The sequence below is a fragment of the Notamacropus eugenii genome, chromosome 1 (genome assembly GCF_028372415.1).
Source record: "Notamacropus eugenii isolate mMacEug1 chromosome 1, mMacEug1.pri_v2, whole genome shotgun sequence".
Taxonomy (NCBI): domain Eukaryota; kingdom Metazoa; phylum Chordata; class Mammalia; order Diprotodontia; family Macropodidae; genus Notamacropus; species Notamacropus eugenii.
In genome coordinates, this window is record NC_092872.1 from 761600197 (window position 1) to 761625576 (window position 25380).

Here is a 25380-nt window from a genome sequence, read left to right on the forward strand (position 1 = left end):
GATAGGTTTAGGAGAAGGTGGCCTGGCTCACCAAATCCCATGCTTGTACCTCATCCACAGTTTACCCTCATCAAGAGGTTCCTTCTTGGTTACTACTTGACAGCTCAGAAGTTATCATGCACAAAGGACCCCAAGTGCTCAAAGGCAAAAACAGCTCAATGAAGCCACTGAAGCTAATTCTAAGTTCCAAAAGGAAGTAGATTTGGGACTAATAAATACGCCAAATGAGTATTTTCTTAGCATGATCAATTGTTACTGAAAGATGATGGGTAGAGACAGTAGGTTGAGGTATGGCCTCCAAGTCACCAGACACGGGGGTCTCAGGTCCTTTTGCCTTGGTCACACCTTTGCAAACTAAGCCGGTGGAGGAGTCTTCCCCGAACTGGGGGTGCCTCACAAGCAGCAGGCAAAGGCAGGCCCATGGTTCTTTTCCCTGGGAGTCACTCACTCAAGGCTGGCTAACTGCCTGGGCCCCTACAAAGGCCTGGTCCTATTCATGAATGGGCATTGCCTCACCCTAAGTGAGTACCTGCAAAGACCTTGACCTAAAGGCCCTAAGGTCTCCCAGTGCATTCTGGGCCATCTCCAGTCATCCTGAGGAATATCAGCTCACTGGATTCAGATGGCTCTGGAGGAGAAGTGAAGCTGGTGACCTCACACAGTCCTCCCTCACTCAAAACAAAGTCAAATGCAAGTCATGTCATCATTTCTCTGATGGCATGGTCTTCTTTGGCAAAGAAGGACAAACATGACAAAGACCTGGTTGGGAACAGGAGGGAGGATCTGAAGGTTGAGGGATGGAGGGTTTCATCTTAGGTTTCTGGACACCAAAAGGGAAAGCAAACACTGGGCTCTGAGGAAGGGATGATGATTTCTGGAAGATAGCTTTAAATACAGGTGAGAATGCTAAGTATGGACAGAGGGCTGCTGCTGAAGGCCAGTTCACCTGCCCTTTACTTCACCTCAGCACCTTTCCCCAAGCTTCCTGAAACAGCCTTTTTTAACTGGCCTCTCTGTCTTAGGTCCCTCTCCCCCTAGGTAAGCCAGCCCACAGCCTCTCCTGGGCTGGATTTCCCCTAAGTGCACATGTGACCATGGTGGGGGTGGGGTGGGGGGTGGGTTCTGGCCCCAATTCCCATCTCAGGTTCAGCAATGCAGCTGTACTCTCTCGGCCATTCCTCCTCTTGATGTACCTTTGCACTAACTGTGCCTCATGCCTGGTGCACCTTCCTTCCTCCACCTCCAACACAGCTCAAGCACCATGCTCAGCATGCAACTTTTGCTGTTAGTGCTCAGTACCAAGCCACCTTGCACTGTGCCCCTCTGTGTCCATGCCTGCATCTTCTAACTCAATAAAGACCAAAAAAGAAAGTGGAAAGGAAAGAAACCACCTGACCCTCTACCAGGTTAGACATCTAGTTGTGAGAAGACTGGACCCAGGGCCTCTAATGTCTACAGGAAGGGAAGGGGCAGAGTCTGCAAGAATCTAACCAAGGAGGTAACTCTAGGTAACCCTAACCCTAAGCCTTAGTCCAAAGGAAGTGGACAAGTACAAGGTGGGCAGATGAGAGAGGAGGGGATCTAGGAAGCCCAGGAGAGGGCGCCTGAGGGAAGAGCTGCAGGGGCAGAGATAGCACAGACCACAAGAAGCACAGAGGCCCACACTGGGAAGGCTGACAGACTTCCGGAAATCTCTTTCTGCCCAGAGCAGAGTGGCTAATCCTGAATGCGGGAGCCAGCTCTGCTCTCTGGTCTTCCCCCCATGCCAAGGGCAGACAGGCTCTCATCTGTTCCCCAACCCCAAGTCTATGCTTGTTCTCACAAAGGGCTCGAGCACAGGCAGAGAGAGTCTCGCCTCTCAGAACACCATCTGTCTTCCCTCTCAAAGAGGAGAAGCCTGAGCGACCCCTGGGACAGGCAGGCAGGACCCTAGCTCCACCCTATTGGTCCGCAGGAGCCGGCGAGACTTCATCAATAACAGGTCAGCCAGAGTGACCTCATTCTCCTCTGGTGACAAGACAATGCCAGAGGTGTAGTTTCTCATGTTGTCCTTATGGAAAGATGGTGAGAGGTCCCATGACCACATGTCCACTAGAAGGTCCCAAGGCATGCTTGGTCCTGTGCTCTTCACTACTTTTATCAATGGCTTTCCTGGGGTCACCCCAGGGACCCCGTGAAGTTCGCACACAGCACAAAGCATGGAGGGAAAGAGGACACCCCAGATGACAGCTGGTGTGATGGACCCACTTAGCCTGGGGTAAGGACATCTCAAGTACTCAAGAAAGCCATTCTGGGAGACCCGCTAGAAGCCGTGGAGCAAGCAGCACCAGGTTGGGGACCCTGATCAGGCCACACAGACCAAGGATGTCCTCGGCTCTAGGCTTCCTACCTCAGAGAAAAGGGCTGGGGCAGAGGGGCTGAGGGGATGCCAGCTAAGAGGCAGCTTTGAGAAACTCAGCCTTGTCCAAGAGAAGGCTTAGGCTGAGAGGTCAGCAAACACAGGAAGGGCTGTCTGGGCTGGAAGAGGGCTAAGGACCAGGAATAAGGGAGGCAGGTTTAGGTGAGAGGCCCAGCAAACCTCCCATCAATGAGAGTGGCCCTAGGTGGGATCAGCAGATGAGTTGCTTCTCCCCCAGCAAGGCTTCAAGCAGAGTTCAGACAGCCCAACAGGGGGCTGCCTCCCACTCCTGGAATCTGGGGCTCTTGGCTCCTGACCCAACAAGCCTAGCAAGCCTGATTTAGGATTACCCACTTTAGCCTGTTGTAACTCAGGATTTCCTTCCTAAGCCAACAAACAAAAGGAGAAGAGAAAATCACAGCCAGAAACACAAGATCCACCCACAGCCAGCCTGTGTCCTGGATGCTAAGCAGCTGGGATCACCCAGGAAGGCAGCATGAAAAGCCCTAGACCAGGCTACGCTGAGGAGTCTGAAACCTGAGGGAGGTGGAAGGGGCCAAAGAGGAAAATGGATGGAGCAGAAATGACCTGGAGAACCTTCCAGTTCACAAAAGAGGACTAGAGGCTTGGGGTGGGGGGGTGTAAACACAGATTGAGAGGGATCTGAGTCCACATGGCCAAGCTCCAAGGTCATGCTCTGGTGACCTGGAGCTAGCTTCCTCGTAACTAGGCATCAGTCCCTTGGCCACGCCAAACATGGCCCCTCCAGCTTGGATGTGCTGTGACCTGCTGAGTTCAAGGGAACTCCCACTCACAGCTTCGTTGTCACTATTAGTCAATCAGTCAGTCGATCAAAATCTATTAAGCGCTTACTGTGTGCCAAGCATTAGGCATGCAGAACAAGGCAAAAGGCAGTCAGTTCCTGGGCACCGATCAGCTCCGTCACCAGAGGGAAAGCACCACAGTAATGCCAGCAGCCAAGCCCCAGAGGGAGGAAGCCCCCGTGCGGCCCTGGGCCCATTACCTCCCGTCTCTCTGCGTCTCTCCTCCTCTCCTCCTCCCTCTGCCTCTCCAGCTCCCTCTGCTTCTCCAGTTCGAGCTGACGCCTCCACTCATGCTCTTGGAGCAGTCGCTGCTTGCGCTCGAGCTCCTCCTTCTCCTTCTGTGCCTTGCGCTCAGCCTCACGCTGCTGCTGCTCCAGCAGCACCTGCCGCCTCTTCTCCAGTTCCAGGTTTCCTCGCTCGTAATTTGCCTTCCGCTTGTCCTCAAAGGTCACTAAACAGGTGACACCATGGTGAGTGCCCAGGAACCCCCAGCTCCTGAGCCTCCTTGGGGACAGGGACCCTCCTTGGACAAGAAAGACGCAAGCAGGGGGCCCAAGTCAGGCCATGATTTTTTTCTGGCTTTCTCTTGGCATGCCCAGCTGCCAGATTTGGGAAGCTAGCAGGGTCTGCGTGGGCCCTGTCTGCCAGGCCTAGCCCTTTGACATGGGTCCCTTTCTCCAAGCTGCCTCAGAGACTCTCCTGAGACCATGAGGGTCATGTGTGGGCCCTCCAGCAGGGTCTCACCCAATCCTGCACACAGACTAAACCCACAAAACCCCCCCAACATGAGGGCACAGAACATGACTCAGATAGTTCCCTGGTACCTGGTAACTTTTTCTGAGGTGGCTCTTCTTGGGTTCTCTCATGGCAAGGTTGAGTTCCATTAAGGGAATCAACAGGTTTTCCTCCTCTAGAAAAAATGAAAGGCAGTTGGGAAAACTCTCTGAAGTGGAATTTGATGGAAAGCATCATGGGCTGGGCTTGTCAACAAGAAAGGTCACTTTAGCACTGAGATGTTCAGAACCAGGGAGCAGGGTCGGGGATCTTTGCTGGGCAGAACACATCCATGGGCCCAGTCATTCTGAGTATTTCTTAAAACTCTCACCCTCCCTCAGCGGGACTGTCCACAACACTCTTCCCAGCTGACTGACCAGTGCTCAGACTCCTTGGCTCGCTCCCTCTCTACCCACTCTCAAAGGGTCCAGCCCTTCCCTCTGCTCTGACTTGAGGGACTCATTTGTCATCAATATGCAGACAGATTATCCTGCCAACTCTGTAGAGAAGATTCCTCTTCTCTTCCAAACCTTCCTCCAACATTCCCTTTGTTTCCCCTCCAGGGAGGTGCCTTTGGTGAGAGGCGGATTCAGAACATACATTTTCCTCTTCCCTCCTTCCTTAAAGGAAGAAAACCATCACTTGGGCAAGTCAAGGCAGACTGGTCCGAGAGAGCCCAGAAGGCAGATGTCTGTTTCTGCCTGTTCTCTTCCTCTAAGGGAACTTCCAGAATCACAGAGGGTCAGCTCACAAGACATCCCTCCAGTGACAGACTGGACCACGGCCTTGCAAACCCTATGGCTTCCAGACCAGGCGTAGTTCTCATCTATAGGTCTCAAAGAGGCCTCTGAGGCCCCATCTGCCTCCCAGCGGCAGCTAGGGCTCTCATTCATTTGGCTAGCTTCTCCTCCCTGGTGCACTGGTGTGCCCCAAGACCATGGGGGAAATGGCAAGCTCCTTCCTTCTCCCTACATCTAACCAGAGAGATCTACACAGGCTCCTTCTTCCAGCTCTGCATTTTACCAAGACATCTGTAAAATGGGCCTCTCGGTGTTCCATCCTTCCTCCTGATCTTCCAGCTTCTGCAGACAGCACTGTGGCACCCTCAAACCCCTCGCTCCCCATGCCACTGAGTTTCCAGTCTCTACCTACATGACCTCTACAATTTCTTTCACAGTCACCCCATCCTCTAGGGAGTTCAGTGCTGCACGTAGAGTTGGGAAGTCCCAAGTTCTAATCCTGCTTCAGATTTCCCCCACCAGACAGCAGCTATATGACTTGTACTTACTGACAAATAAACATATTACCCCAAAGGAGAAGCCTTCAGCACAAACAAAATCAATGCCGCACAAATGAAGAGAGCTAAGGTACCAGGTAAAAAAAAAGTCATCAGAGTAAACCTGTCTGAGAAAGGTCAGATTTCCAAGACGTAGAAAACTGATAGAGACTATGTAAGAATAAGAGGAAAGTGGCTGAAAGGGCACAACCAGGGAGTTTTCAAAAGAAAACACATGGCTGCTACTAACCACCAAGTTTAAGAGTGCTCTGTAACTGGTATAAAAACAGTTCCACGGTTTCATACCCCCCAGACTGGCAAAGGCCACAGAACATGGGAAGCCAGGAACCCTGAGGGTCTGGTCGTTCTGAGAAGCAAGTTGGAATCACACTCACTAAGTCACTCAAATGTAAACATCGCTGATTTAGCAATGCCACCACCAGGCATGTGCCTCGCCAAGGGAAAGGCCCATGGCAGACCGTGCCATGACAGTGCAGACCTGGAAACAGTGTATTTAAGTCTGACGTAAAAGGCCAAGGCAGCAGGTTGGCTGCACTCACTTATTACCCGCAAGGCCATTAACGTAGGAGCCCCAGCGAAGTCCAGACTCTCCAAGCCGAAAGCTGACGTCCACACCAGCTTGCAGAGGGTGTGAGACATCAGAGAATCAGCCAGTTGGCCGAGGAGCCAGGGCCTGGGGCCAGGCCCCAGCCCTTACACAGACTCTGGCTGTGGGGCTGTCCTAGCAAGTTATAGTCTAGCTCAATGAGCTGCTGATGTGCATTGTCCTCTGCATCCCAAAATCCCTACTACTACACCAAAGGGGAAGGACTCTAGAATATATTGCTCTGTGGCCCCCTAGGTGTCCACAGCCCATAGGGGAGGAGCCCCAGAACCATCCCTCTGTGTCACCCACATGACATTCCAATCTTCTGCCTTCAGCTGCCTGAGCACACCTGAGACACAGTGCCTACCCTCACCTTGACCTGGGGAGATCTTGTCATCCCCCACACAACTGGTCTCTCATTTGTCTCAATCATGTTATGCCCCCACAGATCGGATGGTTCTTCTTGGCTGCCATTTTGGCTTGCCCCACTGGGCTAACTACCATTACCACCATTTCCACTCTACAGTTAGGTCTTATAAGCCTAACAATGACTGAGCACCCACCAAGGCAGAATGAATTAACTGTAAATTCCTGTGCCGTGTGACTGGCTAACTACTGAGATGAATGAACCCACAGCAGAACTGTCCCTCACTGCTGGAGGTCTTGCCTCAGATAAAGTCCATCACGGACCCCTGAAATCCCTTCAAATCTCCATGAGGGTCCCCTACTGTACTCAGGCCCCAGGTTCTAGAGCTCATGCCTGGAATACTGGAAGGCTGGCACCCCACGCTTTTGCTGTGTGACCTCCACACATCTCTGACACTGCCTCCATTGCTTCAAGGTGAGAGATGGGCTGCCCCTAATCTACAGCCACCATGCATCTCTCTGTCTGTGTCTCCATTACTTGTCTGTCTCACCATCTGGATTCACCCAATGGTGGTGTTCCATGGCTCTTAGTCATAAAGTATCACCAAGAATTCTGAGTTCAATAGGTATTCATTAAGGGCCAATCATGAGCCTGGCCTTATGAGTATGTAGACAGAAATGGAATGGCAACTGCCTTCAAATGGCACCAGGGTAAACCCATATGTACACTGGACAGATGAGTGCATCAACAGGGAGGACAAAGTATATTTTTTGGGGGGGAGGGGGTGTTGTGTCACCTCAGACAGTCAGTCGACGTGTATTAACAACATGGAGAAATCTGGGGCTGCTGATTGCAGAAGTTTCCCCAAGGTGACCTCCTTGTTCAACTATGGGCCCTGGCAAAGTCTGGGCACAGGCCCTCGGTGCCCACAGGACTTTTCCTTGGTAGAGTGACTGTGAACCTCATCTCATTCAGGAAGTTCCTCAGGGATGCCCTGTGACAGCTGATTGCAAGTGTCTGTAGGTGGGGGGAGGGAGGGGTGTTGCCTGGGCTCACTTACCTGAAAGGAGGTGGCACCAGCTCCGGAGGCAGGGTCAGAGGCAATGGCTGCCCAGCCCTGGCCATGTCGGTCAGGTGCATGGCCAGAATAAACTCTTCTGCTTTGAGCTGACCGTCTCCATCCACGTCAGCCAGGTTCCTGAAGGAAATTCCTTTTCAGAAAGCGCCAGCGTAGCAACAGCATCAAGAATAAAAACCCAGCCAAGTTGGCCCCGTGGGGCTGCTGCCCTCCTGGGAGGGCCCCTCTATTGCTAGTTGACAGACCAGCACCCTGAAGCCTGGAGTGCATGGCTACTTGGGCACCGGAGGAAGGATGAAGGGAAACAGCTTTCTTTCCTCTCCAGAAGCTAAATAAACTCTCAAAGGGCACAGAGTAGCTGGGCCTTTGTCTTGGCATCTCCAGTGCCCAGGACAGCATTCTGCCCATACCTGGCACCTACCAAGAATTGCAAGGCATAATTACTTTCAAAGTCTCCTCTGATCACTGTGGTGGATGACGCCATCACTGACTACAAAGCCACCAAGCCTCCCCGGCCTTCATTTTGGGGTCACCCAGTCAGGCCTCTGGGTTGACCCTCCTCTTTGTTCCCAAAGGGTCCCGGGTAGAGCCCAGGTGTGCCTGGGAACCGGTTCCCTGAGCATGTGGAGAAAATGCAAGGGAGGCTGTGGAGTCTGGGGTGACCTGAATCTATGACTCTATGGCCTCATCCCTCGGACACCTGGATTTGAGCAAGGCAGTTTTCAGGGAGGGAATTGGCTCAATGGTCTCCCTAAGACACTTTAAAAAACAAAATGCTATGTATCCCAAGAAATCTCCAAGAATCTGCCCCTTTCAAGGTTCCATGTACTTTGCGTGGGATTTGTTTTAGGAACAGTGGGGGAGATCAGGGGTGAACAAACTCACCAGATTGTAGCCAGTTGGGTCTGAGAAAGGTTGGACTGGAGAAGGGCATTCCGAGCCTGGAGACCTGGAGGACAGAACAAGGCATTAAGGCCTGGGGAATCTGGACCAGCAGGGTTGGGGGACTAAACCAGCCTCCTCCTTTTCCCAGAACATGATCCCAGGGGCCTCCGAGAGACAAGGGGCTGGCCTGCAGCTGGAGCCCATGGGCAGGGGCAGGCAAAGCTAATTCCCCTGGGCTACCTCCACTGAGTGTAGGTGAAATACCCAGGCTCAACTTTCAGGACACCATCAAGAAGTCGGGCCCAGTCACTTGGCCAGGCATGCACCAGAGGGGAGGAAGATGCACTGGCTTTGCTCACTTGGCATCTCCTGGGGACAGTGAGGACTATAGACCTTCAGAAAATGTCTGTGCCAATCTGGCCCCCGAGCAGCAAGTGGACAGGATCAGTCCCTTCCCACTACAGTCCTTTGTCTGCATCCCCTTCCCTCACTCCTCTGCATGCACACACTGCCTCCTCTCACCTTCCCCTACTTGACCCCTCCCTTCTGGACATTCTCTCCTCCCCTAGCTGCCCCTTCTAGGGCTCCTGTGCTCACCTGCCCCCACACCATGCCACTAACTAGGAGTGACCCCAAAGTCTCTAGAGTCTATTCTATGGCCTTGCAGCCAGTACAGCACCTAGCACAGAGTAGGTGGTCAAGGAATTCTGGCTGCTTTGAACAGTGCCCCCAGGTTTAACCACCTCTCTGCCCAGACCCCACCTCTTTTCTGGGCTCTAGGCCTAGACATTTTACAGGAGATAGCTTGTAGGGATCTCCAACACCCTCACTACCATGTCCAGGGTACCCTCATCCTTCTAGCTGCCCCATTTCTCCCTCTGCTTTTCTCACCACAGCCAGAGCCCATCACTCCCTCTCCCCCTTCTGGCCCCTTCACTCCTTCCCTGGATTCCTTCAATGCCCCACCCCAGGGGCTCCCTCACCAAGGGTCTGACCCTGTCACCCTATGCTTGGCTGTTCTTAAAGCCTCTGCCCAGTGTGGCCTCAGCCCCTCTTCGGGGTGCGCTGCACAGTCTGCCATCCTGTCTGCCACCCTCTGCTCCCCGTTCTCCCATGTCCACCTGGCAGAAAGCCTTCTGCCAGAGCTCAGCTCAAGTGCTGCATCCTACAGGAAGTCTGCCCACTAATGACTGAAGGGATCTGGCATTTGATTCTTTATGTTGGTATCTAAGATCCATGAGGGCAGGGTTTCTGTCCCACAGCTGACACCCCACCAACAGCCACTGGCTGACTGAATGAATCCTCTACAGAGCTCCCCAAATAAGCCTATGGGGGTAAAGGCCTGGCTGCGTCCTCCACAAAGCCCCAAGTTGTGCCTCCCAGACCTGGAGGCAATTGGCCATGGAGCAAACCATTTCTAAAATCCCTACTATGCTCAGATGCCCTCATATCCTCAAAGGGAACTTCTCCCCTTCCACAAGGAATGAGAAAGGAGAAGGAGAGGACTAGCAACTGGGAGAGGGTAGAGGAGAGGTTGGACTGGGGCAGGGTCCTGACTCTGGGAGCTGGAGAAGGGACACAATGGCCTTTGATGCCAGTTCTGGAAAGGGTCCCTGGCGGGATGCTGGCCAATCACCACCCCTCCTCAGCTCACCAAGGATAGGTGGCAATGCCCACCCTCATCTCTTCAATCATTAGTACAATTCAGATTTCAAAAGGCAATTCTAACTTCTCCTCCCACCAAATGCCTGCTGGTGAACTCTCCCTGATGTCCTGGGGCATCACTAAGAGAGAATTGCTCTGTTCTCCCCCAAAAACACTCCCCTGTTGAGGGCACCAAGAGCCTTTGGGTCACCTTGACTCTTTCCCCTTCTCTGCTTCCTATAAACATGTCAGTGCCAAGGCCAGCTGATTCCTCTTCCGAAGCACCCCTCTGGTGCAGTCCCCTCCCCCTCTAACCTGGTACCCACCAAAGTTTTCTAGCTGGTCTCCTCAACACCACCCACCCACCCTCCCCAAATCATGGATATGATGGGTCTCTTCCACTGACGGGCTCCCTACAGCCTCTAAGCAAAACCAAGGAACCTCAGCCTAGCACTAGACCCCTGAACTGGCTTCCTGGATCTCTCCCCTTCACCCACATTGCATCACTGCTCCCCATCAGCAGCAAGTTCCTATGTGTCAGGTTCAGTGCTGAGGGTGGGGCTAGACATTCCAGAAATGCTTCTTCCCTTTCCTTCTCCTCCTCCTTCTCAGAGCTGTGGGGGCATCTGGGACTGTGGTCCTCCATCTTTCCCTTCCTTGCCTTCACCCTGGCTGTCTCCCTCCAAAGCTCCTTCAGGGTTCCCTCTAATACTAGGCCATCCCACATGCCCATTCAGGTGCCTAGGGGATGTCAGGACATGCAAAGCCTGATAAGGTGGCCATCTGGGCATTAGAGTACCTAGAAACCCTTGGTCAGGGCCCAGGAGGGGCCCTCCCCTTGACAATGTGCTAGATGACTGACTCCCTGGATAAAAATGAGGCACTGCCCATGCATGACAAAGTGCCAGTCTTACAGAGTCATGTCATCATTCTAAAGAAAATGATATCAAAATGTTCAGCTCCAAAGAGAAGCTGTATGGCTTTCACCAGGCCAGCCATGCTCACCTGAGAGGTAGCCTGTCATGCCCTTATCCAAACTGTTGAACTTCTGGCGGTACTTTAGCCTCGAGGGCTGCGGGACAGCCCAGTCGGAGGATCCAGCTTTAGGTGAGCCCCCCGTCAGGGAAGCCGTGGAGGACGTGGAGCTGTAGGGGAAAGAGAAGTAGGCAAGCCCTGCGGCAGCCCTCCCCATGGACCCCAAGGCAAGGCCCAGCCCTGAGACTTGGACAGTGTGGGGAAGACCACACGCTCAAGAGCCCAGGCTCTGTAAGAGAAGGTGGTCAGCAGGGAGGGCCTAGGATGGTGAGTGTCCACCCTGACAGAGTAACAGTGCACTAAATGAAATATTCAGTGAAAACAGGCCTTTTGTGTCCAAACGCCTTTAGAGACCCTGTAATTGTCTGATGTGTTACTAACTTCTAAAAGCTTTCAAACGCTTCAGACAAGTTGCTTGCCTGGACAACCGCTAGACAAGCGAACTCAAGAGTAATGACATTGTATTGTAGGGATGGAGCCTTGTAAACACATGCTGTTTTCTTGCTATGAAAAACTTCAATAGCACATTGGCACAAAATTAACATGCATATCTACTAAAGCGTTTGAAAAAGGTGTCTTGGGGGTTTGGGTTTTTCAGGGATGGAAGAGAGTCCAGAGCTGACCTCTCTTTCTTCCAGGCTAAAATGACATTTCAGAGCAGAACAGAGGGCCCCAGTGCTCTGGACCCAATGGTACTGCAACCACCACCAAAGACCAAACAGGGACTTGGGGAGACTAAATGCCAAGAATACACCTTCAGAGAAGGAAAACAGGGAATTTCACAGAGCTTGTACCTGCTTGATCCCAAGTCGATCAGGGACTGGGCCTTCTGGATACAAGAACCACCAAAGCTGCCCATCAGGAGACCATATGATGATGTGTGAGGCAAGGCTACAAGAAAGAAGAAGCAGGTGTGCCCTTGCTGGGCGCTTCCCAAAGGGAACCCCTGAACACCACCCTTCCTCACTCCCTTCCTCACTCTGAGACATACTTGCTGAGGAGAAGGGGACGGTCATGGGCTGGAGAAGAGCAGCAGTTCCATTGGGCAGGGATGAGGTGCTAACAGAGGGCACCAGGGGAGCAGGCATCCCCAAGGGAGGAAGAGAAGTGACAGAAGGCCTTGAGGACATGGGTGCCATGGGGGCAGCTGGAGGCACACACTGAGGGATGGACAGGTTTGGCATGCTTCCCATTCCTGCAGGGGACATACAAGAGATGCAGTGAGACTGAGAGCTCCCTGCTCAGGATTCAATCCCTAAGAAGGGGCCCCTCGCCAAGGCAGGCCCCCTCAAAGGCCCTGCGTGGGCTCATCTCTCACAGCCCAGCCCTCGCCCTCCTGATAACGGCAAGCATACATCATCCTCCACCAAACACGCTCCTCCTCTCGAGGAGTGTTCTGATCTCGCTATAACTAAACATGGAACCAGGAATGGAGGACGTGGTCACTCCAATGGTTGCCTGCACAGGCAGACCCTTGGGCAGCCACTCTATGCAAAGGCTGGGCCACATCTCTTCCTCTGCTGAGAGCTGCTCATAGGCCTAGGGATGCCTCCGGAGGAGTCAAAAGGACTATTCGTTTGACTGACTTTCGGATACAGCGAAGGACAACTGTAATGAGAACCACAGGCTATTTCTGGCACCAGGTTTCAGTAGAGCATTTTTTGTTCTGGTACCCAGAACAAAGGGTGTGGCCAACCTGTGTGCACAGGGCAGAGAAATCATCAAGTGCTATCCCCCTAGTTTCCAAAGGAAGAAAGGAGAACAGAGGCTCTGGGAGAAGTACAAGCACACAGACACAGGTGAGCCTGGTGATCACCATCTCTGTGGCAGGTGCAGGTGTGAGGGCTGGTCACCCTTTTCAGATAAGGAGTATGGAAGGACTCAGTACCAGGTCTTCTGGACTCTGCATTCTGCCCCAAGAGACAATAAGAGTCTCTCAGGTAACAACTTGTCTTCTTACATAAAGGAGGAAAGAAGAGGCATGTCTGCAGAATGATGCCAGGCTAATCCCTGACAGCAATACACTGACCATGCCCTGGCAGAGCTGGGGGCTGCCTTCAGAAAGCCAGTGGCATTGCATCTTGGGACATTTATGGAGGGCCTGTCTTTGTTGGGGACACACAGCCTGACTCCCCCTTGGGCTCACTATGAGTAACTGATGGGGGAGGGATGGGGCTCCAATGCCCACCTCACTCAATGACTATTACTATCGAGCAAAGCCTAATAGCAATGGATGCTGGCCCTAGGTCTCTGTTAAGTGCTCAACAGCGTCCCAAGGCCCTGGGGACCGAGGAGATTCACCCACTGGGTGGCTGGGGGACTCAAGTCAAGAGCTGTGTGTTCGAGAGAGGCAGGGTGAAAGGTGTGGGGAGTAGGCCGCTCAAGGAGTCTCTGTGAGGGGTAGCCCATGTGATTGAGGGAGTTTCTGCCAGGTGCCAAGCCTGTGGTGATGATACAGGCTGCCGTGGCCAAGGGCAGCCAACCAGGTCCCTGTGGAGCTGAGCCATGGTCACTCCCCACCAGAAGGGTTGTCAGGGAACAAAGCTTAGCAGACCAAGCCACACGTGGCCCTGACTCTGTGGGGAGGAAGTCTCTAGGTGATAGCCAGGGACAGAAGTTGGTCCGACCTGCCCAAAGACTGTGCACATCTGAAGACCTCTGGAAAACACTATCAGCATGAGCTGCCTCCATTAAGGTCCTTGCTACTTTGGGCCCTGATGACTTAGAGACTGCCTGGGCCCCAGAGATGGCTAGAAATGGCCCAGGGATGTTCCCAGGCCATCTCATACCATGCACTGGGAGCTCGACATATGATGTGATGACAGCTGCACATAAGGGGGCAATCACTGGCCTGATCAAGGCTGGTCTTTGGGATCAGGAATCTGTGAGGAATGACACCACTGGAGAGGAGGTGGGCTTTAGCTTCCACTGTGCCACCCACTGGCTGCTACCCCTGACCCTACCCCTCCCTGGGGGCCCCCACGGGTGTGGGCTGCTACCAAAGCGTGCTGATGCCAAGGGGGAGAAGACAGGAGGCTGCTTCATGATGGGAGGCAGGGACGGAGGCAGGCGCTGTCCTTGGAGCGTGAGCTTGACAAGCTTCATGGCAATGGAGAACTCCTGCTGGTCCATCTTCCCATCTTTATTCAGGTCAGATAATGCCCTGAGAGCAAAGAGAAAATGTGTTGGACTTACCCAGGGAGTGACATGAGGAACCTTCACAGTGGAGGGTTCAGTAACACCAAAGAGCAAATGCTACCAAGATGGTCAAGAGAACTCTGCTTCACCGCGGCAGCCTCTCCTTCCTCTTTCAGCCGTCCCAAGGGCCTCCCTGGTGCCTCCTCAAGAACTCTCCTCTCATGCCAGAACGCTTTCCTGAGCTCCAGCCCCAGTGGTCCTCTCTGCACATTTTCCCACTGTACAGTTCTTGGAAACCAAAGAGAACCCAGACTCTCTCCTGCACCCCAGCCCAAAGAGCTCTCGCATGCAGCCAGCACAGCTCCTTGGGTCCTGTAGCCAGCCCTCATCCAAAGGACTGGAGGCCCTGCCTCCTGGACTGAGCAGCCTCCAGCCCTGCAGATGAGGTCTACACAGGATGGAGGACTGCATGACAACAGATGTATTTCTGACAGTCTGGCCACTCTAAACGCAGCCTAAAACCAGCGGGTCTGTCCCATTTTGTCCTGTACTATACTGTGTTACTGTACACTGGCACAAGCCTCCTGCCCAGGCTGCTTTCTCACACTGCTCACTCAAGACTTGTGATCTACTCAGACTGCCAGATCTTTTTCAGACAGGCCTTTGTCTTCCCATGTTAAAAGGAATAAGGGCAAGACTTTCTTCTCCCTCTCCCTAACTGCAGTCTTTTCAAACTCCTGACCCTGTCTCCATGACAGCTACACAATGGTCTACACCATCATGCAAGCCCGGGGCAGGTAGAGATCCCTGGGCTCTCCTGGAAACCTGCTTCCACAGCTGACACCGTGCCCTCAGTCTCCCCTCCCCAGCTCGACACAGACAGCCAGGATCAGCCTCGCCCAGGAGAGGCCCTGCCAAACAAATATGGCGCTGCCATCTAGAGAAACCAGGCTGGTAACAAAGTAAAGAAGGCTCTGGGGTAGCCACAGCTTCCTTGTCTAAGTGTTCTGACTATCCCTTTAACCACATCCTCAAGAACTGGGCCAGGAGTCAAGGCCTCCATCCCTGAGCCTTCTCTGGTCAGCAGGGAACAATACAAGGTCAAACACAGAATACTGAGAAAAGGGGAAAAGGAACAGGTGGCACAAGGGGACCCCCTCCCCACAGAGCCCCTGCACAGGACCCACACCCAGCAGAGGGGGACCACCTGGGAAGAAGACTTGGAAATCACGCCCTAGGGAAATCAGTTCAATTCACCTGGAGTCAAGGGGGTGAGGGCAGAGAGATGCAAAGACGCAGAAAGAATGTCCCTCTTCACATATGTGAAGGGACGGGACGTCAGGGGCCGCTCCAGCTCAGTTGCAGGGCAGGCTCCACACCTGGATGAACTGACTCTCCTAAAAGGGAGGAAGGAGCTTCTCTGGGGTCCAGACCACAGAAGCCACTCCAGGTGGGAGAAGAAAGAGCCAACTCCAGCATCATGTACCCAGGGCTACTATACAAGGGATTCCTGCCCAGATGCTGGCTGGACCAAGACTCAGAGTCTGTCCCTAAAGGACCCTTCAACCTGACAGACACTAAGGGCTGGTGCCAAGGGGCTTTCCCAGGATGGTGGCACTCAGTTCCAGGGAAGAGCATTTGCTCCTAGCTCCAGGCACCATGAACAGGAGGACCCAGATGCTGCTCTGGGTCACCACAGGTGGCATAGGCAGGTTGAGGAATGGGGTTAGACCTTTTGGTTGAATGGTTCTGGAACCAAACAGGAGGAGGAGGACGGGCAAGGGAGAGGAGTGGGGAGCAAGAGGGAAAGAGGGGGAAGATGCACAGGACCTTTGCTGGTCCCAGCTTCTCCCTGAACCAAGGGTGTGACCCATTCCAGCCAGGCTCACCAGCCACAAGCCACCCAATGCCAGACCCCCAGAGATGTTCATGTGCAGGTCACTCACAGAGCCCTGGAGATGTATGTGCCAGGCACCACCATAGAAGAAATGCCATCGAGGATGGCCTAGAAGAAGTGAGTGACCAAGACAGGAAGACAAGGAGTCACCAGGGGCCAGTCAGTGGGCACTAACCTCGTCCAGTGATGGCAAGAAACATAGAGACATGCTGGGAAGGCTGTGAGGGGCTGAGGGGCTGCACATGAGGGCTACATGACCTGAGCCTCTGGTGAGAGGGAGGCCAGCCTGGGCTCTGAGGCCCACCCCGCTTGGGGATGGGAGCTCTCCTTAACCCCAAGCTGGAGCCAACATGGATGAAGGCAAACCTCTGTGCCCAGGGCGGAGGCAGCGATTGAGCTGTCTCTGGAACAGTGACCCAAGCCCCTTCAAGTCTCCTCAGTCCTGCAACAAAGCTTTTAAAAACCCTCTTTGATAGAAACACTGTGGAATGCATGAAAGAATGCTCCAAATCACAGCAACCAAGAGGACAGAGATGGCAGGGGACTGGCCTCATCAGGGTGTGAAGCTACCTGGCACTGTCCCATGTGAGGAACTAGAGTGGAGGCCCAGAACCCTGGCTCTACCAAAGGGTTTCCTGGGGGCCAAGCACTCATCAACTGGGAGAGGGGACTGCTTCTGGACTTCAAGAAAAGACACGCAGGATTCAGGGGAAGCCTGGAAAGATGTGCAGAGCCAGAGGAGCACCAAGCTCAAGGACCGCCACCATCCAATGCAGCCTTGCACCAGGGCATGGGGATGGCACAGGGTGTGCAGTGAAGGAGTGACCCAAACAGGTTACAAAACGTCAGAGGTGTTTGCTCAGTGTCTATGGCCTCCCTCCCCAGCATGGTGCAGACCTCACAGACCACGGGATGTGGGCAGGTTCATCACCTCCCCAGTGCTCTTTCTGCCTTTTAGAGGCAGCAAGATGGCACAATGGGTAGAGTTATGGGCCTGGAAGCAGAAAGATATGCTGTGTGACCCTGGACAAGTCACTTAACTTGTCCGTCTCAGTTTCCTCATCTGCCAAGTGGGGCTAATAATAGCACCTCCCTCCCAAAGTTACTGTAAGGATCAAATGAGATCACATTTGTAAAGCACTCAGCCTAGTGACTGCTTAATATTCCTTCTTTTCTCTCCCTTCCTTCCTCTCCTTTCCTCTCCTCCCCTCTCTTCCTTCCTCCTTCCATATCAGAAATGTTTCCTCCATGACCAGGAGGCTGCATGTCCTCAATGGTGCAGACATCTCAAACCCAGCATGAGGCCCCACCTTCATTTCCCCCTCCTCTGACATGGCTGGCGTTTGTGGACAGCAAGGATAAAATGCCACCTGTGTGCCTCTGGCTCTTGTCTTGAGGCCCATTGTGACCACATGGTTTGTGGCCTAGGGAAGGGTTGCAGGTGGTGAGTTCTCTCTCAGTGTCAGGCACATGCAGCCCCCAACCTCTCTGCTAAGATCAGTTCAGCGAGGGCCACCCAACCACCAGGACTTTGCTCTCTTTCCTGTGACCCTGATTCATACCTGAATTCTCCAGCCCCACCAGCAGCTGGAGGCAGGAGCAGGACCATGCCCCCTTAACACACATGCTCTCTGGCCTTCTTCCCATCAGCCTTCTGCCATGTTCCCTCCTGACTTTGGTTAACTTGCTGGTGACTTTCATCCTTGAAGACCCGCCTGACCACTGCGCACAGAACTGCCACTTGTCCAGGATAGAAACACAAGCATCTTATGCTCAGGGGTCCCTGGGATAAGGGCCACACCCCCTATTCCAACGGTCCTGTGGCCCTTGATTGGGTGTCTCCTCACAACAATGACTGCTCCCTTTGCTGTCTCTTGCCAGGTTCTTACCTTGTCTTACCAACATCAATGTGTGGGAGCCCAAAGGGGCATCAGGAGGCACTGAGTCTGGCCCTCTCAACCTACAGATGAGGTCAGTTCTCAGGGGCTTCCTTCAGTTTTGCCTCAAGTCCTCCAGAATCATGTCCAAAGCCCACCAGGTCCCTCGATCAGTCCTTCATTTGCCCCAATGCGGCACCAGTGCTGTTCTTATGCTCAGGGGGTACACACAGAATTGTGTAGCGCCAGGGACAAGGGACATGGCAGCTATGGAGCTCCCCTCCTATCCAGCAGGCAGGGGCTCCACGTCTGTCCTCTCCTGTCTCCTCTGCCCAGCAGATATCCAGATCGCTGGTTCTGCTGGCCACAAACAAGGGCAGGCCTTCCCCATGCTACCCGCCTCGGGCCCTTTCACAGCTAAACTCTTTGCCAAGCTTCTGCCTGCTGTCTCTTGGAGATTTCTTGAATTTCAGCTTCACTCAAACTGTTCACTCCGAGGTTACCTAGTGCCACCTCTTCATGGGCTCATCCTTCCTGGACTCTCTGCAGCTGACCTCCGACTCTGCTGACCCCCATCTTCATAGAAAGCCTGGTCATTCTCAAGGGACAAAGACTGGAGGGAGGCTCTGCTGTCATCCCTTCCCATCCTGTGCTTCATTTTTTCTGGGTACCCTGGCAGTCTCTGAGGCCTGGCTTGCTCTTGGGCTACAGACTTTCTGCTATGGACAGACCCTACTTGGGGCCTGATAGATGCCAGGCTAGGCCAAGGCCCAGCCCCAGTCTCCAGGTTCTGGTTTTCGCCTTGCCTCATCCCATCTGCAAAGCTCTGAATCCAGTGCTGCCATTCCCCACAGATGCTGATGACTGGATGGGCAGCAGGTTCCCATGCTTCATGGCTGCCTGGTCCTCCCTCTGGTTGTGGCTTGGGTGCCTGAACATTGTGCCAGCCACCTGTGGGGCTGTCCTGGGCGATCTTCCATTGCCTCTGGCCTCTTTCTGTTCTGAGTTTCCCCAGGGCTCTGGGGTTTTTGTGTGCGGTGCAGGCTGGCAACACAGACCTCTGCACTGGGTCTCTGCTTTTCTTTCTGACTGTTATTTCTGGTGCATTCTTAGTGTCCCTGGGCTTCAGGATGGGGATCTAGGCTCAAGAGCTGTGAGTGACTGCCTACTACCCCTGTCTGTCCCTTCTAATCCAGGCTTCACTTTCCTTTTTTTTTCATCTTTGGTGGTCAACAAAAGTCTGTAAGACCCTAGAGACTCCAGACTTGGGCCCAAGCGTTTCTAGGCATCTGATTTTGGATTGTAAGCTTGAGGGGAAGGGCTGTTTTCGCCCTGCCTTGAACATCCCATGCTCAGCACTGTACATGGCACACAGTAGGCACCTATTAAATGTTTCCTCCCTGGCTGACATCAGGTGAGGATTAATGGGCAAAGGTCAAAAGAAGACTGGACATTTCCAAGAGTGGGGGAAAAAACAAGAACCAAGATATGAAAAAGCTATAAAGGGGGGAACGTTTTCTTTAGGAATTAAAAGTGGCAGAATCAGCACCAAAAAATCTGAAAGATTCTTAGATTAACTGAGAAATGAAAAACCCTGGAGAGAAAGTATGGAGATGGCATGTGACAGAATCGGAGCAGCTGCTGAAGGACCAGGAAGGACCCCTTCCCCCCCAGAAGCCAAGAGTCGGAGCCACATCCTGCTGATAGCTGGCTCTACACACGTCACCATGGCAGAAATCGGCCAAGAAGTCAGGAAACACCTCCCTGGCACTGGTGCTGTCCTGGGGGAGGTGCCCAATGGCCAGAGGTCCTGGAGGGCTCTCCAGCCCAAAAGTAACGCCAGCTTCTTCTAGCAGGAAGAAGGGTTTCCTCAACAATCTCTAGCACGGTAAAATGCAGGCCCTGACTTATGTGCTCTAACATGCTTCATCTGAAAAGCAAAGACTGCCCATCTTTAAGTATTTAAATCAAAAAAGAACAATGCTTTACCATATTTCAGCTAAAACAGGAGCTGGGAGGCCGGACTGTAAGAAGAAACCACGTGCTTGATCACCTGCAGCAGAAACAAGAATAAAAATGAGCCACTGAGCTCAGCAGTCGATCAGCCAATCAATGCACATTGTACCACATGCAGCATAGAGCACAAGTTGAGCCAAGACAAAACCAGAACAAGCCCAGTCTTCAAAGCTCTTGGGGGAAGATGCTGGCAGCGGGCAGGAAAGCTGGCAAGGCTTGGGCACAACAGTGAAGGAAGCTTGGGATCTGAAGAGGCAGAGGAGAGCAGGGGTAACTACCAGGCCCAGAAGCTAGTGTGGATGCATGAGGAGGGGAGGCCAAAGTTGGCTGGAGGGAACCAAGGTCAGGCCTGCACTCTGGCAGAGGGATCCCTTACCTGTGACAAGGGAGTGAGGGCCTTATGTGACAGACCCATTACAGAGAATGTCGTGACAAAGACCTGAGTTCATATCTAGCTCCAGACACATCCCAGCTGTGTGACCCTCTGTCTGCCTCTGTGCCCCACCCTTCCTAGTGGATTGTGAGGATCAAAAGAGATCCTATTTGTAAAGTGTGGAACCCAGTGTCTGGCACACAGTAGGTGCTTTATCAATGCAGGTTTCCTCCTCTGTGCCCTTCCCAAAGCAGCTTTCACATAACTAATAATCCACACTTACAGTGGTTCCCAACCAATCCAGGATGGCTATCTGGCTGAACCATTTTATAATCAAGTTAGCAAAACTGACTTGATGAGGGTCAGTCTCTAGATAACATATGGAAAGAAGGATAAAACCTTTGGAGGACCTTAAGGAGCCTTTTGTACAAAACAGTGCAGAGGGAAAAAAGAAAGCCAGAAAAGAGGAGTCCTGAATGCACGGGTGGCTGCGATGATGAGGCTGCTCCAGAAGCACCCACACTGACCTGTGATGTGTCCCCCTGCAGGCCGGAGGCTGTCAAACTGCTTGTCGTGCTTGGCCCGCTCTTCTGAGGTGATGGCCCACATGGTAGGGCCTCCTAAAACACACAGGGAAGATGCAGCCATGAGATGCCACTGGACATTTGGGGGCAGAGCAGCATGTACACTGGCAATGGCCAATGACAGAACCGTTTCCACCCTGAGGTTAGCTCCCAAATATAGGAGAGGAGGGGAGGAGCAGGAAGAGGAGAAAGAAGATGGGGAAGGGAGAGTAGGAAGGAGAGAAGGGGGGAGCATGGGGGGAGGAGTATGCGGGGGAAGGGAAGGCCTGAACAGCACAAAGGATGACTTCATGCATTCATCAGACGGAGACCCTTTTGGGGGGAGCTTTGCAATCACAGTGTCCGCTTCTATTCCCTGAAGACCTGCCCCAGGCGGAGAGCGACATGGGGCTTTCAAGGGTGGCAGAGCTGATCTCCTTTGGAAAGGATGCCAGTGTGATCCATTGCAGAAGGGGCATGAGTCTTGTGGGGGTTTCCGAGTGCCACACAAGGCTCCTCCCCACAGAGGCCCTAGGTGTGGAAGATGAGACTGCCCACTCCCTCTACCACAGGCAGTGCCAAAGTATGCTTGGTGGGAGCTCAACCCCCAAAGAATCAAACAGGCCCCCACTCCTTCCTTACCATTCATAACCGCTGGAAATTGAGCCATCATGGTCCCAGGGCTGCCTCAAAGCTCTCAGCCATCTGCAACATGAACAAACACATGGTTCTGGGATTAATAATGCCTCATGCCAGGAGGCAGGTCCACCCTTTACACCCCACTTGGGTAAGGGGCAAGTACAGGCTTGGGATCCTGCTAAACAGGCATGATTTACACTTGGGGGGGAGAGTGCAAAGGGGGATTCTGACAGTAATTGAAAGAATGAGCTTCAAGAGAAGCCAGTAATCACTCCCAACGAATACTGGGAAAGGAGCAAAATGTCTGGGAAGCTACATGTCTGGATTTGGCACACTGGAGCTATGCTCCAAGTGGATGAGTCCAAAGATCCCCACTGGCTCTGATGGAATCCCCAAATGAGAGTCCTGCATTACTGTGACCCTCCCAACACCATCTCTCCACCGTCAACAATCAATCATGTGCATTGATTACTGGGCACTGGGCACTCTGCTGGGCACTGGGGATGCAAACAACATTCTCCCTGCCCTCTATCTAAAATGTCATGTAAGTCTACAGGAAATAAATAGCAGGTCATCCAGGTAGGGAGCAAGGGAAGGGAGGGAAGGGGGTGCCCAGCTGAATACTGAAGGAAACAAGGGACTATGGGAGGTAGGAGTGAGGGCCAAAAGCATCCGGGGCTCAGGAGATGACAAATGCCAAGACAGAAATGTGAGGCCAGGCCAGGACAACAAAGGACTCTCTGCTGAATGTGGAGGGAGCAGAGCCCTGAGGAGAAAGAGGCGGGGGGAGGGGGGGAGGGAGACAGCCAGGCCACAAGGTCCCCAGGGCGGCACCAGCAGGGCTGAGGGAAGGGACTTAGACAGATGAGAGGAAAGGCTGGCAAACTGATTGGTCCTGCATGGTCAGACTGCAGGGAAGAAGGAAATTGGGATAAGAGGAGAAGGTAGCCCAACCTGCTCCTCAGGTCTGATGCACTGTCCCACCCACAAGGAGAAGCTGGGGTGGGTGGGGCTCTTTCCTGCTCCCCTGTCACTGCCCCAGCCCAGGGTTTTGGCCTGCTGTGTTTACTGTACACTGATACTGCATGCCCTTTGAGAGATGCCAGAGGCTCTCCTCACCAGGGTGGCAGCTCCCGAAGGAGGCTTTCATCCTCAGTGACCTGGCTATAAATACTCTTGGAATGACTTGATCCATTGATAAGGTGGCTGAGCATTCCAGCACAGTTATGGCATAACCTGCCTAGAGAGTGGGTAGGAGAGGTGGGAAGCTAGCACAGCCCAGGGACAGGGCAGAGTGGGAGGGTGTGGAAGTGAGGGTAGGTGTGACCGTGCTGGAGACAAACTCCTGCCTGTTTATCATGGAGCCCAGATCTTCCTGACATCCATGAATCCTCTGACATCCTTTGGGGTCCTAGCCCAACTCCCATTTGGAGACCAAGGCTTTCTGAGGTCTCTCACTTTCTCCTTAAGACACATAAGTTACATGAGGTTAGAGGACAATTACTCATGAGCCACACCAAAGAGAATTAAACTCATGACAGATTGAAATGAGAGACAACTACAAGCTTACACTGATTACCTATTTTCTGAGAATCATGGATTATTACAACTAGAGTCAGAAAGGAGGGGGAAACTGAGGCCCAAGGTCACATAGACGCCATGTGAGAAGCACATGTCGTGTAGACAATACCCAACTGTGGTGGCCAGTCAGTGTTTGATTACCCAGGATAACAATGGACCATCTGGGTCATTACTGAATCTGCACGCATCACTGATTTTCTCTCTGGGATTCTCCAAAGGATGAGAGCTGGCCCCAAATCAAGATAAGGAGCCAGAGACCTAGAGACAGCTTCATTTCAATAGCCGAGCGTGGGGCTGCTCCTAAACTTAGCAGTGGTAGACAGCAATGACATACGCAAGCCCTCAATTTGTTCACAGTTAAAGAGGGGGAAAGGCCCTTGGGCAGGAATGATGACACACACCCTGACAAAAAGGCACATCCTCAGAAGGCAAGAGGAAGAAGTAAAAGGTCATCATTTTTAATCTCCACCCCCTCCAATGCTATCTACTGCCACTTGATTTTGCAAGCAGGAAAGAAGGAATAACTTTCTTAATGAGGAAGAGGAAGAGAAAAGATGACACTGGGTGGGGGGGGCATGTGGGGACCATTCCAGTCCCAGTGACCTCCTGCATAGCTATCCAAGTAAAGAGACCTGGCACAGCCTGGCCCTCCAGATTGCAGACAAAAAGGCCTTGTCTACTAGAGGCATAAGGTCGACCTTTTGGGATTTCAGCCCCCTGCAAAGGAATGGCAGGAAAACGATGGTTTCTTTCATATTGAATTGACCTGAATGTTGAATTTTGAAATTCTAAGACTCCTGCGAATGTGGACTTTTGATCTTGGAAGTCTGCTCTGGAGATCCTCAAAAGCTGGATGGGATCAGGCACCTGTTCATTTCTTCTTCTGTTTCCCTAATACTGTGTGGGCCCAAAGAGGCCTTTGTTGGATACTTCAGAGGTTCCATTGTCTTCATCTTTGTTCCTGGAGGGCTGGGGCTAATGGCCCCCAAAGAACAACTACTCCATTTATGCTGCGGCAGGTCAGACGGAGACCAACCTGAGGGCTCAATCCTAGATGTCCCCATCCTCAGTAGGATGAGGCCAAGGAAGGATGGGCAGGCAGTGAGCTCCACCAGCAGGCACAAGAGTGTGCTCAAGGAATGCCCATTCGAATGGGGAGATGAGGAGTAACCACGCAAGCCACTATTATCCATACGAGGCATATACAGTGTATGATGTCCCAATATAAATGGGACCTATTACAGGTAAGGTACTGGCAGTTGGGGCTGGAAAAGGCAAATGAAGAGAACATGGAACAGTTTAGCTGTTAGTATGAATAAGGGAAGAATTCAGGACCAAACAAGGGGTAGAGGGAACTATGAAATGTCAGATGGATCACTTTGGTTACATAAAATTAAAGTCTTTGCACAAAGAAAACCAATGCGACCACAACGAGGAGGAGGAAAGTTGGGAACTTTTTTTTACAGCAAATATCTTTAATAAAGGCCTCATAAATATAGAGAACTGAGTCAAATGTATAAAAATTCAAGTCACTCCCCAGCTGATAAATGGTCAAAGGATATGAAGAGGCAGGTTTCAGACAAAGATATAAAAGCCATCCACAATCATGCGAAAAAATGCTCTAAATTGCTATTGAATAGAGAAATAGAAATCCAGACAACTCCGAGGCACCGCCTCACACCCACCAGATTGGCTAATATGACAAAAAAGCAAATGCTGGGGGAACGTGGGAAAACTGGGATTCAAACGCACTCTTGGTGGAATCCCAAACGGATTCAACTACTCTGGGGAACAGTTTGGAACTCTTCCCAAAGGGCTATCAAATTCTGCACATCCTCTGATCCAACAATACTACTGCCAGGCCTGCCCAGACTGCCCCCAAAAGGGAAAAGGACCGATCTGTACAAAAACATTTATAGCTGTTAAGAATTGGAGACCGAGGGGATGCCCATCAACTGGGCGATGGCATCCGATCATAATGGAACGTTACTGTGCAATAAGAAAGGATGAGCAGGAAGCGTTCAGAAAAATCTGGAAAGACGTACATGAACTGACACAAAGTGACGTGAGCAGAACCAGGAGAACGTCGTACACAGTAAGAGTGATATTCTCCAATGAAGAACCACAAATGGCTTTGCTCTTCTCACAATACAGCGATCCAAGACAATCCCAAAGGATTCATGATTAAAGAAAGAACTGATGTTGTCTGAATCCAGACTGATGCATCCTATTTTTCACTTTTTTTGTTAAGTCTTCTTATACAAAATAACTAATAGGGAAATGTTTTATATGACTGCACATGTATAACTTATATCAGATTGCTTACTGTCTCAGGGAAGGGGGAGAGGAGGGAGGGAGAGAGGAAGGGATACAATTTGGAACTCAAAACTTAAAAAAAATGAATATAA

General features: G+C 52.3%; 1 protein-coding gene across 8 annotated transcripts in view; it reads right to left on the bottom strand.

Moving 5' to 3' along the window:
• Nucleotides 1-25380, bottom strand: part of ITSN2 (intersectin 2) — a 93336-nt gene that overhangs the window by 50082 nt on the left and 17874 nt on the right. For 5 of the 8 annotated variants that reach the window (XR_011976950.1, XM_072653173.1, XM_072653085.1 and 2 more), the window contains exons 1-11: nt 21395-21440; nt 20717-20809; nt 19790-19853; nt 13888-14051; nt 11880-12083; nt 11683-11779; nt 10859-10998; nt 8210-8273; nt 7307-7444; nt 4047-4132; nt 3423-3673 (exon numbers count right to left, since the gene is read on the bottom strand). Coding sequence is in view for 7 of the 8 variants with exons in the window: in XM_072653173.1 (XP_072509274.1) it covers nt 3423-3673; nt 4047-4132; nt 7307-7444; nt 8210-8273; nt 10859-10998; nt 11683-11779; nt 11880-12083; nt 13888-14051; nt 19790-19853; nt 20717-20809; nt 21395-21425 (1332 nt within the window). In the remaining variant the exon portion in view is untranslated. Of the gene's footprint in view, nt 1-3422; nt 3674-4046; nt 4133-7306; nt 7445-8209; nt 8274-10858; nt 10999-11682; nt 11780-11879; nt 12084-13887; nt 14052-19789; nt 19854-20716; nt 20810-21394; nt 21458-25380 lie in introns of those variants that run through there. The other 3 variants (XM_072653017.1, XM_072652857.1, XM_072652945.1) reach the window with 1 other exon arrangement.